The sequence below is a fragment of the Centroberyx affinis genome, unplaced genomic scaffold (genome assembly GCF_046629955.1).
Source record: "Centroberyx affinis isolate AG114_WGS23_722 - 3 ecotype Tasmania unplaced genomic scaffold, CSIRO-AGI_Caff_v1 ptg003235l_1, whole genome shotgun sequence".
NCBI lineage: Eukaryota > Metazoa > Chordata > Actinopteri > Beryciformes > Berycidae > Centroberyx > Centroberyx affinis.
The window spans coordinates 85,471-102,132 of NW_027281267.1; the positions used below are offsets into that span (position 1 = coordinate 85,471).

Consider the following 16,662-nt stretch of genomic DNA (forward strand, 5'->3'; position numbering starts at 1 on the left):
ATTGCGCTGTACGGTAGTGAAGTCTGGGGTCCACTCAGGCACAATAGCTTCACCAGCCGGGACAAACATCCAACAGAATCCCTACATGCTGAGTTCTGCAGACACATCCTACACACACAGAGAAAAACACCAACAAACGCATGCAGATCAGAGTCAGGCCGTTATCCTTTAACAATCAACATTCAAAAGCGAGCGCTAAAATGTTTTAATCACCTCAAATTCAGTTCCCCAGACAGACTCCACTCTAAAGCCCTCCGAACCCAAGAGCTGAACCCAGAAAAGAGTCCGCTGTGTCAGTTGGTGCTGAGACTAACTGCCCCCCCTCAGCCACACCCGGACCAGGCTCACACCAACACTGCTTTACCAACACCAATCAGAGTAAACCAAATTATTAAACAATGCAAAGAAACCTATTTGGAACATTGGAAAAAATAAACTAAAAGCCAAAGTAGACTAGAATGTTATCTGACCCTAAAAAGAGATTATGAATTGGCAGAATATCTCTCTACTGTCAGAGATAGGAAGCAGAGACAGATCCTCACCAGGTACAGGCTCAGTGACCACCAATTGGCAATCGAAACAGGAAGACATAAGAAATCATGGCAACCAAAAGAAAACAGAACATGTGGTCACTGTTGGACAGGTGAGGTCGAGACAGAGATGCACTTCCTCCTAAAATGTGAAAAATTTAACTCAACCAGAGAAATCTACTTTAACAAGTTCAGCTCCCAAGTCTCCCACTTCAGAGAGCTTGATGATCAGTCAAAGCTGCGACTTCTACTAGGAGAGGGAAACACAGCAGACCTGAGGTCAGTTTGTAGAAACTTGCCACAACCTGAGGAACAGTGAGTGACCAATACACCTTTTTTTTTTTTTTTTTTTTTTTTTATTTAATCATTTATTGTTTTTTTTTTATTTGTTTTTTTTTATTAACATAATCTTAATCTCTCAATATCTTGAAACCCCACATATTTGATATTTTTCTCTTTGAATGTTATTGTGTACTGAATATAAAATGTGTGTAACCCTTGTTACCAACAAACATGAATTCCTTCACATAGTTTACTGATCCTCACTCTGTGATGGAGGCTCTGGGTTCAGGAGCTGAACACACAGCAACCCAGTTCCTCTGTCCAGGCACTGACTCACACACACACACACACACACACACACACACACACACACACACACACACACACACCTAGACTGATATTCATCTTGATGCTTTGGCAATATTGTCTGTGAACTTTCATGCCAATAAAGCACATTGAATTGAAAAAAATTGAATTGAGAGACTTGATGCAGTCAAAGGAGAGAGTGACTGCATCAATAAGGGAAGTGATACTTGGTTCCTGTTTCAGTGAAGTAGGAAGAGACTCAGAGACTTGGAGATTCAACAGTTTAACATGAATATCCATCGTATCGCGCTCTGTTACGTCTTCCTCGGTGAGTACAGTACCTCTGTCTTTCTGTCCTTCTCTCTGTCTTTATTTCTTTCTGTCTCTTTCTACTAATACCTTTGTTTCTCCCTGTTTATCTGCCTGTACTCCTCTCTTCCTGCTGCTTGGTTTATCTTTCAGTCGGTCTGTGTCTCTAGTTCTACATTGTGGTCAGGGTTGGGCAGATCACTTTAAAATGTGTTCCATCACAGTTACTGACTGCCTCATCAAAACTGTTCTCAGTAACACAATCCAAGGGATTACCCACATTGCTGATTACTTTCAGTTAGGCTACTTTCCATATTTGAGGTATGAAGGTACAAATAGGAAGAAATTTTGTCATGTTTGCATACAAAAACAAATTTTCTTTGGTGCCACATTTTATGAAGATGTAGAACAGATGTAATCCTCCTCCTAATCAGAATACCTGGTATTTTAGGTATAGTATTATATATACTATTATATAGTATTATATATTTTAAGTATTCTGTTACTAGGCAGCCCTGAGTGACTGAATCTATAGTGTAGTGTTATAGGACAGGAAACTAACTTTACTTGAAGAAACCACGGTGGCTGCTAGGTGTAAATGTTATTTTCTTTCACTTTTCTATTAATCATAATAATAATAATAATAATAATAATAATAATAATAATAAACTTTATTTGTATAGCACCTTTCATACAAGAAATGCAGCTCAAAGTGCTTTACAACAAATAAATTACATGCATGAAAATAGACATAGAATGAGCATAACATAAGATGGAAAATAAAACCCACTGAATAACAATAATAAAAATAAAGTTAAGAAATAGAGTACATACAATGCATAAAATCAAGTAAAATACAACATTTTAAAAGAAGTGCAGCAGTGCATAAGTGCGAAGCAAGCAAAAAAAAAAAAAAAAAAAAAGTTTAAGGCCTGTATTAGGAAAGTCAGAGCTAGTTAAAGGCTAAAGTGAAGAGATAAGTTTTTAGCTTTCTTTTAAAAATATTTAGTGAGCTGGCTTCCCTGATATCTAATCATAATCAAATATATCTTTTAAAAACATGGTTACTTGCTTGATGAAGTGTTTTGAAGAGAAGAGGAAGTTGGTAGTTGCAACCAAAATGACTTTTCAAAATTACAAACTGTGGCTGACTGTGACTCACTTTTAACTTTTAACTTGCTAAATTGTTCTTTGCACCTTCTAAGAGCTGGAAAGAAAACATTTTTAATTTTCCAAGCAGTTCCAGAGGAAGAGCGGCACTGCAGCGTTAAATAACTGTTACCAACCTGACCGAGGAAACTTGTTACCTCTGAGACTGAAAACTCATTTTCATCAACTGCTGCCCTCACAACAGTCCCATGGGAAAACACACATGGGAAGTCAAAGCACATGTGCTTTCTGGACACATATTGGTTTTCATATGTGAATTATTTTTTCCACATTGTATTCAATTCAATTTTTATAGGTGTAAAGTGCTTTTTTTGCCACATGAAAATATTTTCACATTTTCACCTGCCATTACATATGGAAATATTTGTTCCACATGGCCTTTTTCCAGTGTATAACCTGTGTATTAACCTATGGAAAAGTATTGTAAGTTGTATTGTAAGTGCACAATATTACTGTGTAGGTACTTGAGGAAAATCTCTGAATTTCGTCAAGTTTTCATCACACATTAATATAGTGTACTTACAATACTACAATATTATAAGGGCATTATAAAGCTTTGAATGCATATGTGGGTTTTCACATGTGGCTTTTCTGTAGGAAGTGCCCTTTAGCACGGCACTTTACCCCCCATCTGCCCCAGAGCTGCTGCTCATTGGCCAACAGCAGAAGACTGTGGTTTTACTTGCAGCTCCCAGTGTGAATGTGTGGAACTGTGTGAATGTGAAGCAGCAGTTAGTGGCTAGTCTCTTACAGTAAGTACTGATCATAACTATTGATCACTCATCTTTTCAGCAGTGCAGTGTGATGTCAACACTGGTTTATTCAGTGAAGACCCTCGTGACCGTGAGGCAAAGGAGGGAGAAAATATCACACTTGCCTGCTCGTTCACTTCGGCTGGAAACAGCAAGAAGTTCTTCTGTAAGGGAGAATGCAAAAATGAAAACATTCTCATTGAAACCGATAAGGACAAAGATCAGAACGGCAGATACAGCATTGAAGATAAGAGGACTGGACTCTTCTATGTGACGATCACACAACTGACCAAGTCTGACTCAGGAAGCTACAGGTGTGGTGTGGACAGACTTCTCACACGTACATACAAGGAGTTTAATATCACAGTGACAGATGGTGAGTTCCCAACAAGTCATAAAAATGTTCCTGCATATTTTTGGAGGCCTGAAGAAAGTTTTCACATCCAAACTAAATCGTATTTGTTGCTGTAGATTTCCATTTGTGTTTACATAGATAAATGCCCATTTATTTAAGACTGAATATGATTAATATTTCCAATGCAATGTGTTTAGGCTTGTAACTCAGAATATTTCGATCACCACTTAGAAGAGTATTAATTTTTTAATATAATGTGAATAGTTCATGATGTCATGGCCTCTTAGAGTCTCCATAGTAGTTATGTTGCAGTAAAATACCTGATAAACTCTGTAAAACTGTGACTACACACATTACAGTTAATTTAAATATTAATGACCAACCACATTGTTTAGCTACTTCTCAAAACTATATATCCTTGGTGGAACATTAACATTTAACTATAACTATTATTTAATTAATATTGATTTTAAAAGATTTCTTAAATATTTCCATAGCATTTATTTTTCTTTATTTATATTTGATGTTACCACTGTTTACGTGAAAAGAAGCATCTCATCCTTCTCATGATATCAGTATTCAGTTCCATCGCATTTTTGTTGTTCACAGCTCCAACCGGTTCAATACAAGCCTTGACTGTCTATCCTGATACAACAACAGTCATAACAGACACAACAGACACAACAGACACATCAGCCTCCATAACAGGAAGCTCAGGAAGCTCCACTCCCTCCTCACCTCTCAGTACGAAACTCCCGGCTGCTCAGGTTTCAGGTACAGTATGGGCTTCTTGTGTGGTAAAGGTTTTATTGTTAATATGAAAAAACAAAACAAAAAAATGTGCAGTATGGTGCTAGTTATAATGATGATTAAATATTATATATACAAAAGAATAGTAAAAAACACAAAGTTACAGAAGTCCAAACGGCTCGTTTAGAGGCTCACTTTTCTAATATGGATTGTGTGGATTTAGTTGGCGACCGTGTGTTTTGATACTTTCACCATGTTTAGATAGACCATCCAACTCCTTTATCATCACAGAGGCAAGGGAGATCCCGTTGTCCACAATATGAAATGTGAGATGAAATACTTTTTGATAAAATTTTCCACATCTTGTAGAAGAATCTGTTGTAGCCATCATTTGTTTGTCAACACCGTCAGTCAGTCAACACCGTCAATGATTGTCAACATCGTCAAATGTTTTTGTTAATTTTCAAAAAAATATGTTACTCTTTGTTCAGTTAATGCTGTTGATCTTTTAAAGCTCCAACTCATCTACATCTAATGATGCCTTTATTTGCCTAAGAACATTGTTTTATATTCTTAATGTTGAAAACAAATATAGAAAATTAAGGAAATTGGAAACTGGATTTTTCAGAGGCAATTTCTGTTTCAGCACAGCACATAAAAGTAAACAGAATAAATTGTACGAGATGATTTAAAACATGTTTTATACATACTAAGAGTAAAGTAGACATGAGGAGTTTAGAGTAACACAAGATGTCGCTACACATCTCTAAAATCATTTCTAAGTATGAGCTAAACTAGATGAATGTAGTAAGTCAGGAAACGTCTGCTCATATCTCACCAGGATTTCCGGTTTATCTCTTATCTATGTTTTTTCTTAAATGATGTTCCCTTCATCCCCTGCCTCTCTCTCTCTCTTTCTGACTTGCTCTCTTTCTCCCTCCCTCTCTCTCCCCTCTTCCCCACTCTCCCTCAATCTCTTTCACCCAGGTGGCTTTCTGGTTTTTGTTGTGTGTGTGACTGTTGTTGTTGTGCTGCTGGCTGTCAGTCTACTGCTGCTCTACAAATGGAAGACAAAGAGGGAAAGTGATGGTGAGTTCTTCCCACCCTGTCAATCTCTATCATCTTCCAGTACTTACTCATTTAAACAGACAGACAGACAGACAGACAGACAGACAGACAGACACACACACACACACACACACACACACACAAAAACAACAACCTTTGTACTGTCTATCCACAGGTTCGAACACCAGGGGAAACTCAGATAGCAGAAACTTGGAGGTGACTTTTTTTATTTCTTCGTATCTATTTTTACTGTCATTGTTGGTTTCAACCATGGCTTCTAACACTGTAAAAGAGAAATGTAAAAAAAAAAAAAAAAGTCTTGGCAGCACTGGTTGCCAAATGTACTGTGAAATTACAATACAGAATGGTAAATTAAATCATTGTGTTTTCTCTGAAAAATATCAGTCAAGTACATTATCAGTGAAAGCATCTAAAATTGCACATTTCCAATTTTCCTGATATTTTCATTCATAGATTGTTACTGTAATGTTTGCATGCCTTTCTAATGTGAGAGGAAACTGATGCCAACATGAGGAGAACAGCAAACTCTACAGTTTATATTTGGCAACCCATGCAGTCAAGCTCTTAATTGTTTTTTTAACCTTTTTTTTGTTTGTTTTATCTATCTTTACTTTTTAATAACAAGAAATTTAGCAAAATATCTGGGCGGTAACATTGGTTGGATTTGTATTGACATGTCCTTGTATGTAAAATTACAGCTCCACTTGCAAAAGTAGCACTATTATGCGTAGCTACTAATAGTGTTACCACTATTACACTATCACTAGCACTAGTATGCTTTTTAAAACAGAGAACACATTTTATAATCTATTAAATAACAAGAAATATAATAAATGTTAATAACTAATTTTTATTAAGTGTTATTATTTTGAAAAACATGTGAAATCCTTTAAAATGTACATTATATAAACTGTTTACAGTGTGTAGTATTAATGCAGAACAGATGTAGGATTGATGCAAGATGGAGGACTGTTTCCATGGCTACCACTGTGTTCCAGGTGTGCTGTCCTGACGTGTCACCTTGCTGAACTTAATATTGTTTTTTCCAGAGTGTCACCTATGAGAACTGTGCTCCAGCCTCCAGATCTGAGCCAGACTCCACCTACCAGAGCCTCAGTCTAGCCACCATGGATCAGGACCAAACATACTCTACTCTCACACAGACTAGAGAGTAGCGGGGGATAAAATGTTTCATGTTGGATAAAATGTTTCACTCAGAATTGAGTGTGTGTTAAACCGGAGATGGGCGTGGTTTAGACAGAAACGTTAATGAAACAGCATTTTCAGAGCATCTTGTTTCCTTAATGTGATGCATTTCCTGTTGAAACAGGATGTTGGGGCGGGACATAATGCAGGGAGGGGTCATTCAAAAGTGTAAACCAATGGAAGATCAGTTAGGGAGAGAAAGGCAATTGTAGATTGTGATGTTTTATTGGTTGGACTTTTTTTTTTTTTAGGGTTAGAGTTAGGTGCCTCCTAGTGCAGCATGAGGTCACCATTCAAGATACACTGTTTTCCATGAAGTAAATGTAATGGGATTTTGATATATATGTACAAAAAAAATAATAAACAAGACAATAAAAATGTAATGTAAATTTTTGGTAGTTATTTCTTCAAACTTTCATTTTCATTTTTTTATTTTATTGTGACCTAAAATGCCAGAAATCTCTAGTTTTTTGCAGTCAATTTAATTTATTTATGTCACAAGCATGTCTTAAAGGCCTTTACAGAGAACAAGCCTACCTAATCTAATTGAACTACATGATGTAAGACAGTGATTCTCAACCTTTTTCATATCAAGGACCCCTAATTTAGTCCACATTAGGGGCACGGACCACCATTTGATTAAACAAAAGCGTGTACAAGGGTTTCGGCATCAGCCAACTTTAACAAAGGATGAATATTTGTGATGTTGCGAAGGTGGAAGTGTGCTGTGGAACTCTGGGTAATCAACCTTTTTCATATCAAGGACCCATAATTTAGTCCACATTAGGGCCACAGGCCCCCATTTGATGAGATTTTGTCTCTCGGGCCCAAATCGGACAATATTTATATTGTTAGATACGATTTTGTCCAGAATTCCAAGACTATCTGTATTCTCTAATTGTGTTAAATCTTGTTAATTAAATAATGGTGAAGTTTAACAATCCATCAAATTGCTGACGATCCCCTGGAACCCCCTCAAGGATCCCTGGTGGTCCCCGGACCCCACGTTGAGAACCACTGATGTAAGACAACACAAGGAATCAAAATAAAGCATAAGACACAGAATAGCAGATTTTATCAAGACATAACAGCCTACCTGTTCTATATATCCTAACCTACCTGACAACACCAGCCTGAGACCATGAAGAAAACAGATGAGACAGAGAGCAGCAGAGACTGTCTAAGATAAGGTAGAAGAAGAGACCGTGTCGGCCCCGAGCCAGACGGTGCTATGGTTGGTCATATGACAGTGAGAATAAATAGGTTTTGAGTTTGGATTTGAACAGAATTAGCTTCCCTAATCGTAAGAGGGAGTTGGTTCCAGAGGTAGGGAGCTCAGTAGGAGACACTCTACTGCCTGCAGAGTTCTTCTTGATTCTAGGGACAGAAAGGTAACCAGCGTCCTGCTATTATTCTTTCCAAGACTTCAGAGAGAAAGGGAAGATTTGAAATTGGTCTGTAACGATAAGGATCAAGGTTTTGGAGCTTTAAAGTCAGAGGGCACAGTGCCAGAGGAGAGGGAGGTATTACTGTAATGATACTGACAACTTAAGTGTTGTAATTTCAAATTTTAAGAATGAGGAACTTGTTCTACGTGTCAAAATTGTTCCCACACTTTTCCCCAGCCACAGTCAGCTGCATGGTTTGGAGGTGTGACATTTGCTGTTAATTTTGTGTTGCTTCTCACCATTTTTATGCAAAGTAGAAAAGACTGTTTTCTACAAACTAGATCACTCTTACAACAGACTTTAATTGCACCAATCATATTCTGCTCCATGATTTGTCATGATCATCATCATCATCATCATCATCATCACCATGTGTGGAAGAGTACTAAAATATCCTCATCAGGGAGAGGTGCTGTTACTGCTGAAATTTTACATAAAGTTACTGCTGCTTAAGTAAAAATCTACTCAAGTAGCTCTTCTGCAAATATACTCAAAAGTGAGTTATTAAAAAACAGACAATGCAAAGAGGACAAGAGGACAGAGAGTTTGAACCAGGTAAGGCATGAATCACCAACAATTTATAGATGTTTTAATCCCTCTTCTCTTCTCCAGCATACTCAAACAGCGTTTTCCCAACGATCTAAACAGGTCAAGGCCATGGGTTTGGATCTAGAGACATTCACTGACTTTCCCTCACTTTGTTTCCATCACTCATCACTGGCCAGTTTCTCATGCCATCATCATGTTGTGGGCGGAGCTAAAGCCATTACTGATTAAAACCCAGAGAGAGAGAGAGAGAGAGAGAGAGAGAGAAGGAGAGAGAGAGAGGCTCTTCAGCTATTTGACACGTCAAACAGAAGGAGACTGGAAGAAGTGATAGAGGCAGTTCCAGCGGAGTTGAATGATATTTCTACATCTGGATCAAGTTCAGAATGAATATCCACCATGTTGTGTTGTGCTGCCTCTTCTCTGGTGAGGACTGACGATCTTTATAATGCTGTAATACAGATTCATGTTGCACATTTTCATTCATACATTTGTACTTAAAGAGTAACTAAATGTGAGTAAACACAGCAAATTTAAAGAGTACACCAAACCCAAATCTGTGTATCTGAGTACAACCTCTATAGTGTTGTACTCTATAGAGTTGTACTCTATAGAAGATGACATCACCTCAGCCAATAGCAGATAGCAATTTCAGTAGCATGCTTTTTACCTCCACAAGACTTGGGAACCTGAATCCCTGGATCAAACCAGCAGTAACAAGCCTAGGTGTTATCTTAGATTCTGATCTAAGTTTTCATTCCCATATAAACAAGGTGACCAGAACAGCATTCTTTCATCTTAGAAATTATGCTAAGGTGTGGACCTTCCTGACCCAGAAAGATGCTGAAAAACTAACTCACGTGTTTGTTGACTGTTGACTGTTGTTAGAAGTACAAAACCCCACTCAAAAGAAGATTAGTAAGAGCCTGTGAAAGGCTTCTGAAGGGACTTTAGTGTTGCGGTTTCTTAGAGGCAAGAATAGAGAAGTTCTTGAACAACATTATAAGAAATATTAGAATATGTGGAAAAATAGAGAACTTTGCTGCTCCCACACTTGCACAATCAATCCACAATCAGGAGGTGTGTGCTTGCTGACAGAGCATTAAACTGCTGTTGCTTGGTATTTTTATTAGGGCCCGAGCACGACCTCGTGCGAAGCCCTATTGTATTTCGTTTTTCGTTCACTTTTGAGGGCCTAAACATGCTCGAAAAGTTGCGAAACTTTGCACACGCGTCAGAAGTGGTGAAAAATTATATATTTTATGGGTCTTGCGCATGGGCGTGGCAAAACGGCTCGATAGCGCCCCCTACAAAATTTCAACGGAGTATCCCTCGCCGTACGTTTGTCCTAGACTTACGAAACTTGGTAGGCACGTGTATCATGTCCAGACTTAAAAAAAAGTCTGTGGTACCATGCGCCTAAAACCAACAGGAAGTCGGCCATTTTGAATTGATTGCAACATTTTTTGGGCGTTTTTGGGCGTTTGCAGGGGTCGTACTTTAACGAACTCCTCCTAGGCGGTTGATCGGATCCACGTCAAACTTAATCAGCGTGTATAAAAGCCCTCGACGATGAAAAGTTATCAAAAGCTTGAGTTTTGGTCACACGGCGTTGCCATGGCGGCGCGGCGAATTTCGATGTTTCGCCGTTAAACAGGAAGCTGCCATAACTTGAGTGTACATCGTCCGATTTGCACCAGATTTCACATGCTGGACAAGAGTCCAGGCCTGAGGACATCTACAGGCCGATTAGGAGTCATAGGCATTGCGCCACCTACTGGTGACATGAAACAGGAAGTGGGTTGTAACGTGACTGTACATGGTCAAATCTGGCCCAAACTTCACACGTTTGACTAGTGTCCAGGCCTGACGACATCTACATGCCGATATTCTGTTATAGTCATTGTGCCACCTACTGGCAAGAGGAAACAGGAAGTGGGTTGTAACGCCACTGTACATGGTCAAATCTGCCCCAAACTTCACAGGTTTGATAACGGTCCTGGCCTGAACACATCTACATTCCGATATTCGGTTATAGTCATAGCGCCACCTACTGGCGACAGGAAGTTGTGTGAACTTGAGCGTACATTGTCCGATCTGCACCAGATTTCACATGCTGGACAACAGTCCAGGCCTGAGGACATATACAAGCCAATTGGGAGTCACAGTCATTGCGCCACCTACTGGCGACAGGAAGTAAGCCTTATGTGACAATCGCCACATGATTTACATGGAATTTTCATGGTGTGGGCCACGTCGACCGGTCGGTGTCCGGTAACGACGCCGCGGCTGCAGCACACCCCGACTGCAGCACACCCCGACTTGCACACAGAGGCGAGGGCCCGCTCATCACTGCTTGCAGTTTTAATATATGATTGGTACTAGGGTTGGGCGATAGGACGAATATATCGGCTATCGGCAATTGGCTGAGTCCATCGCCGGTTGATTTGTTTGGGTGATTTTTGTCATTTTATTTTGCTAATTTAATGGTCTAATTTAATGGTAAATAATTAACCTGTAAAGAGCAATTCAAAGTGTGCATGAATAGGAACTGGCAGTTGGAGTTGGGCCATATTTTGCACGTTCTTGTTGCACTGATTTCCGACGAGTCTTTCACAAAACAGGGCAGTGAGCTCCCACTGTCCTTTAGAATTGATTTTAAAGTTCTTTTACTTGTATTCAAAGCTCTTAATGGCTTAGGACCGGCCTACATTACAGAATTCCTGCTGTTCTACATTCCATCAAAAGCCCTCAGGTCTACTGCTGGTGTGTTAGAAGTACAAATCCCCACTCAAAAGAAGATTGGGGATGCATTGGGGATGGATGATTTTTGGCTGGACCGCAACAGCGGGGCCAGCCCTACAAACGCGAATTTCTGTCACTGACTGACTGACTGAGTGACTGAGTGACTGAGTGACCAAGTTACACCATTGGTCAGCCGTGGCACGTGGCACATCATAGCGTCACAGAGCCAGAAATTTAAGTTTCGTTTTCTCCGCCATCTAGTTTCTCTGCTGAGATCAGGAGCCCGTTTCTCCCACACAGTAAGCAGGCTGACCAACATCATGCATGTAAGCTGAAGCTAAAGTAGAATCTATACAATTATATCATATCACCGTTTATGTCGATGCATATGCGCGAGCTCAGTCCACCTGAAGCCCTCTGTTCTGTCGGGGGAGAGAGAGACACAAACAAGCATGGAGGTTTCATCACGCCGAGGGCTTATTGCCGACCTTCCCGAAGTTTCCCGGGGCCACGGTTCCGGCCGGTGCCGCTAGCTGGCCGCCGATTTGTTCCCGATGATCCGGCAGAGATTTCGGCCGGGGTCCCGACGACGATGCGCCCCCGGTGTCCGGCGAACAGCGTTTTCGGCACCGACGGGTAACAGAGCGCCTGGCGCTTGGATCGGCAGGATCGATGCGGGCCGTGGGCGGTGGAGACGACAGCGGTGGAGAGAGAGACGGGACGCGCTGGAACGATCAGTATGGATGTATGGACTATTATTCTGTATTAGCAGTCTACAGTGGAGTTAGTTACACCATTGGTCGGCCGTGGCACGTGACACACTCATACACGGTCCAGCCATATACTAGGTTTTGACCTAGTCTTGTTTTTAATGCAATGCATTTTGCTTGTTCTTTTATATGAATTTTATCTTTTAATCTGCCTTCTATTGATGTAAAGCACTTTGAGCTGCATGTTGTTTATGAAAGGTGCTAAACAAATAAAGGTTATTATTATCATTATTATTATTATTATTATTAGATGTCAGGTTTCACACAGATTTGGGTTTGGGGTTTAGTTACTCTTTGATTTGACAAAATGTTGAAATTGTTGGTCGCTCTATTCTTGTTTCTATCCTATTCTTCTAATGTAATGAATTTTGAGAGGAACCATGCACAGGAGGTACTGACCACAAGTATTCATTATTCATCTTTTCAGCAGCACTGTGTGATGTCAACACTGGTCTCCTCTTTGAAGACACCCGCGAGTACAAGGCAACTGAGGGAGGGACTATCACAGTTAGATGCTGCTGCTTTTCGCAGGTTAGAAGCAACAGCAAGTACTTCTGGAAGGAGGAAAACAACAATAAAAAGATTCTCATTCAAACCAGCAGAGACAGGGAACAGAACGGCAGATACCGCATTGAAGGAACAAGGACTGGAGTCTTCTTTGTGACGATCACACAACTGACCAAGTCTGACTCAGGAAGCTACAGGTGTGGCGTGGACAAATATCATTCATACCAGAAGATTAATATTACAGTTACAGATGGTGAGTTTCTACTGAGAAACAACTTATAGTCGCTTTGAGTCCTTATTCAATACTGTAACCACAGCTAAACAAATAAGTAAGTAATTCAATTCAATTCAAATCTTTGTTATCCCACTGGGGGGAACTCAGTTTGCAGCCAAAGACGCCATGAAACAGCATCTTTACTTCCTTGATTTGATGCATTTCCTGTTTAGACAGGATGTTGGAGTGGGACATAACACAGCGAGGGATCATTCAAAAGTCTAAACCAGTGGAATATGAGTCAGGGAGAGAAAGGCTATTTAATTTGATGGGAGGGGTGCGGAGGGGCGGGACTGTTCAAAAATCTGATGGTTTTATTGGTTAGAAATTTATATTTAAGCCTACTGGTGCAGCATGAGGAGAATAATAGATTTTTGTTTTGCACATAAATTACATTGGTTACTGTAAACTCCCCACCCTTGTCAGAAACTGCAATTTCTCACTTATTCTCATGAGTTTTGTCATGGAAATGCCACCAAAAAAATCAATAATAGATTCCAAGACGGTTGCATAGACAGGCAGACAGACAGGTACAATAGACAGATATGATAACTGGATCTAAGTTCTTTGTATTAATGCATTTAAGTTAAAATCTGTCTAGTTAAAGTTAGAATGTGTTTCACCTTTAACCAGTTCCTCTTCCTCCAGATGACCTGCTTGCAACAACAACAACAACCAGAGATGAAAGTATGTTTTGTACATGTATTTCAAGTAAAATGTCATATTTTTTTAGACATGAGGAGTTTACAGGAACACAACATGTCTCTACACATATAGTTTAGGATGTGTTGAAAATGTTAACATTGTTTCTAAGTATGAGCTAAGCTAGATGAATGTAGTAAGTCAGGAAACGTCTGCTCATATTGATCAGACTAAATTATTTGATATTCACATGCAATAGGATGATTTTTCTCATTTACAATATTATGCTCTCTCTCTCTTTCTGACTTGCTCTCTTTCTCCCTCCCTCCCTTCCTCTCTCCCCCCTCTTCCCCTTCTATCTCTCGCCCAGCAGGTGGGAGAGACAGAAGGAGAGTTGCGGTTGTTGTTGTTGTTGTTGTTGTTGTTGTGCTGCTGGCTGTCAGTCTACTGCTGCTCTACAAATGGAAGACAAACAGGGAATGTGATGGTCAGTTACCTTCCCACCCTGTCAATCTCTATCGTCTTTCAGTACTTCAAATAGTCAAATAGACACACACACACACACACACACACACACACACACACAAACAAAACCTTTGTACTGTCTGTTCCACAGGTTCGAACACCAGGGGAAACTCAGACACCAGAAACCCAGAGGTGACTTTCTTTAACTCTTTGTATCTCTGTTTATTCTCTTATTTCCACCATGCACTGTAAAAAAAAAAAGTAAAAAAGACAAACAAACAGTCAAAAGCATGGTAAAATATATAAATAAATTTCCAGTTTTCATGTTATTTCCATTCAAAGATTGTTACTGTAATGTTTGCATGCCTTTCTCATGTGAGAGGAAACTGATGGCAACATGAGGAGAACATGCAAACTCTACAGTTAATATTTGGCAACCCATGCTGTACTACCATATTGGACTAGTTTCTTTTTTCTTTTTTCTTTTTTACAGCGCATAGGTTAGATAAATAAAATAAATACTACCATAGTTGACTGTTTTTTTGTTTTTTTTTGTTCATTTTATTTTTATTTTATTTTTATTTATTTTTTTGACAGGGGAATGACAGTTGCAAAAAAAAAAACAAGAAAACATTATATACTTTTTTCTTAACGAACAAAATTTGCAAAATAACAGGAAAATATCTGGGCTATAACATCGATAGGATTTGTATTGACATGTCCTTGTATGTAAAATTACAGTTCTACTTGTAAAAGTAGCACAATTATCCTTTTTAAAACAAAGAACACATTTTATAATCTGCTAAATAACAAGCCAGAAAGTTAATAAATGATAATAACTGTAATTTTGATTTGAGTTTTATAATTTTTTGGAAAAGACATGAAGTCCTTGTGGAAAAAACAAAATCTGTTTTTTGTTGTTGTTTTACAGTTTCACAGTGTGTAGTGTTAATGCAGAACAGATGTAGGATAGATGCAAAATGGAGGACTGTTTCCATGGCTACCACTGTATTCCAGGTGTGCTGTCATTCCTTGTCACCTTGCTGAACTTAATATTGTTTGTTGCAGATTCCCACCTATGAGAACTGTCCTCCAGCCTCCAGATCCGAGCCAGACTCCAACTACCGGAGCCTCAGTCCAGCCACCATGGATCAGGACCAAACATACTCTACTCTCACACAGACTAGATAGTAACGGAGTGTGGAGAAGCTTGAGTTTGTATTTGTATCTGTATTTGATGAACAAACAAAATTCTTTGTATTTTTATAAAATGTTTAGCTCGGAAATGGGCGTGGTTTAGACAGAAACGTTAATCAAATTGCATTTTGAGAGCATCTTTCTTCCTTAATGTGATGTATTTCCTGTTGAAACAGGATGTTGGGGTGGGACATAAGGGATCATTCAAAAGTGTAAATGTTACAGGTCTCAAACTGTGAGCCTGTAAACAGATAAGAATTCATGTAAAACATATATATATGTATATATATATATAGTTCCTGTATATGTATATTATATATATTTTACTTTTCTGTTTCTGTATCTGGTTTTCTGTATTCCCATGTTACTCTCTCAATACTACTGAGCCCCTCTGGGGTCACATGGTAGAAAAAAAAACTTGGTGTAAATCCATGCGAATGGATTTGTAAACTGTGTGCACGGATTTCAAAACCGTGCCCTCGGATTCATAATCCGTGTGAACGGAAACACAAAGCTAAATCAATTTAACTAATTTCACTATCGTGTTTCACCAACGCGTTTCAGCTTGTGGCCTTCATCAGGGTCATGGATGACCCTGATGAAGGCCACAAGACCTCTTCAAGCTTTTTTCCCTTCTCCATGCACCTTGGAAGTAGGTGAAGTTGTGTCAGAAACCCCTACGCTACTATCGTTAAATCTGCCATTAAATCTAGATAACATTGAACTTACTTGGTGGATGTGGTCAATGCCGTCCATGCAAGGCAGGTCCATTCACTTAAGAACAGAAGAGTGCATGTAACCATGCGCACAGATTTGTAAACTGTGTGAACGGATTGTGAAATGGTTTACAAATCCATTTGCACAGTTTACAAATCCGTTTGCACGGACATGCGACCCCAGAGGGGCTCCGTACAATATAATATAATATCAGAAATAAAATAGTTACAATTTATTTTGCTTCTGAATAAACAAATTCTTCATTCTACATCTGCCATTAACTAATTCTGGGTTCAATGTTCAGTACAATAACGAAGTTGGTGTTCAATTCACGACTCATTAAAAGGAAAACATAACTATTAAATGTAAAAATTCTAGGTTCTGATGTGCTACTTTAACCTCACTTATAGTGGAAATAAAGAAACTAGCACATTGTGACCACACTTTTTGTGTAGGCCTATGTCACATAAACCAGTGGGAGATCAGTTAGGAAAAGAAAGGCATTTTATTATTATTCATTATTTTCTGAACTATCTTTCATTGTTTGGTGTCTCTTGCTGGTTTAGGCTACTCAGGGTTGTCAGATCTCATGAGAGAAACAA

General features: G+C 39.2%; 1 protein-coding gene across 1 annotated transcript; it reads left to right on the forward strand.

Moving 5' to 3' along the window:
• The first annotated feature begins 1,371 nt into the window (after window positions 1-1,371).
• LOC139660181 (CMRF35-like molecule 8) lies at window positions 1,372-15,538 on the forward strand. The gene is made up of 10 exons (XM_071538259.1): window positions 1,372-1,446; window positions 3,390-3,725; window positions 4,314-4,478; window positions 5,442-5,543; window positions 5,698-5,738; window positions 6,593-6,714; window positions 12,795-13,018; window positions 14,055-14,168; window positions 14,298-14,338; window positions 15,215-15,538. Exons 1-10 carry the CDS (start codon window positions 1,407-1,409, stop codon window positions 15,335-15,337), a joined length of 1,308 nt encoding a protein of 435 aa, XP_071394360.1. The 5' UTR covers window positions 1,372-1,406; the 3' UTR covers window positions 15,338-15,538.
• Window positions 15,539-16,662: the final 1,124 nt, after the last annotated feature.

Bases quoted from the DNA above. Each gene is read 5' to 3' on its own strand.
- LOC139660181 (XM_071538259.1), top strand. From the start codon at position 1,407: ATGAATATCCATCGTATCGCGCTCTGTTACGTCTTCCTCG. The intron at 3,726-4,313 runs GTGAGTTCCCAA...TGTTGTTCACAG, and splicing joins TAATATCACAGTGACAGATG to CTCCAACCGGTTCAATACAA. The intron at 5,544-5,697 runs GTGAGTTCTTCC...GTCTATCCACAG, and splicing joins GACAAAGAGGGAAAGTGATG to GTTCGAACACCAGGGGAAAC.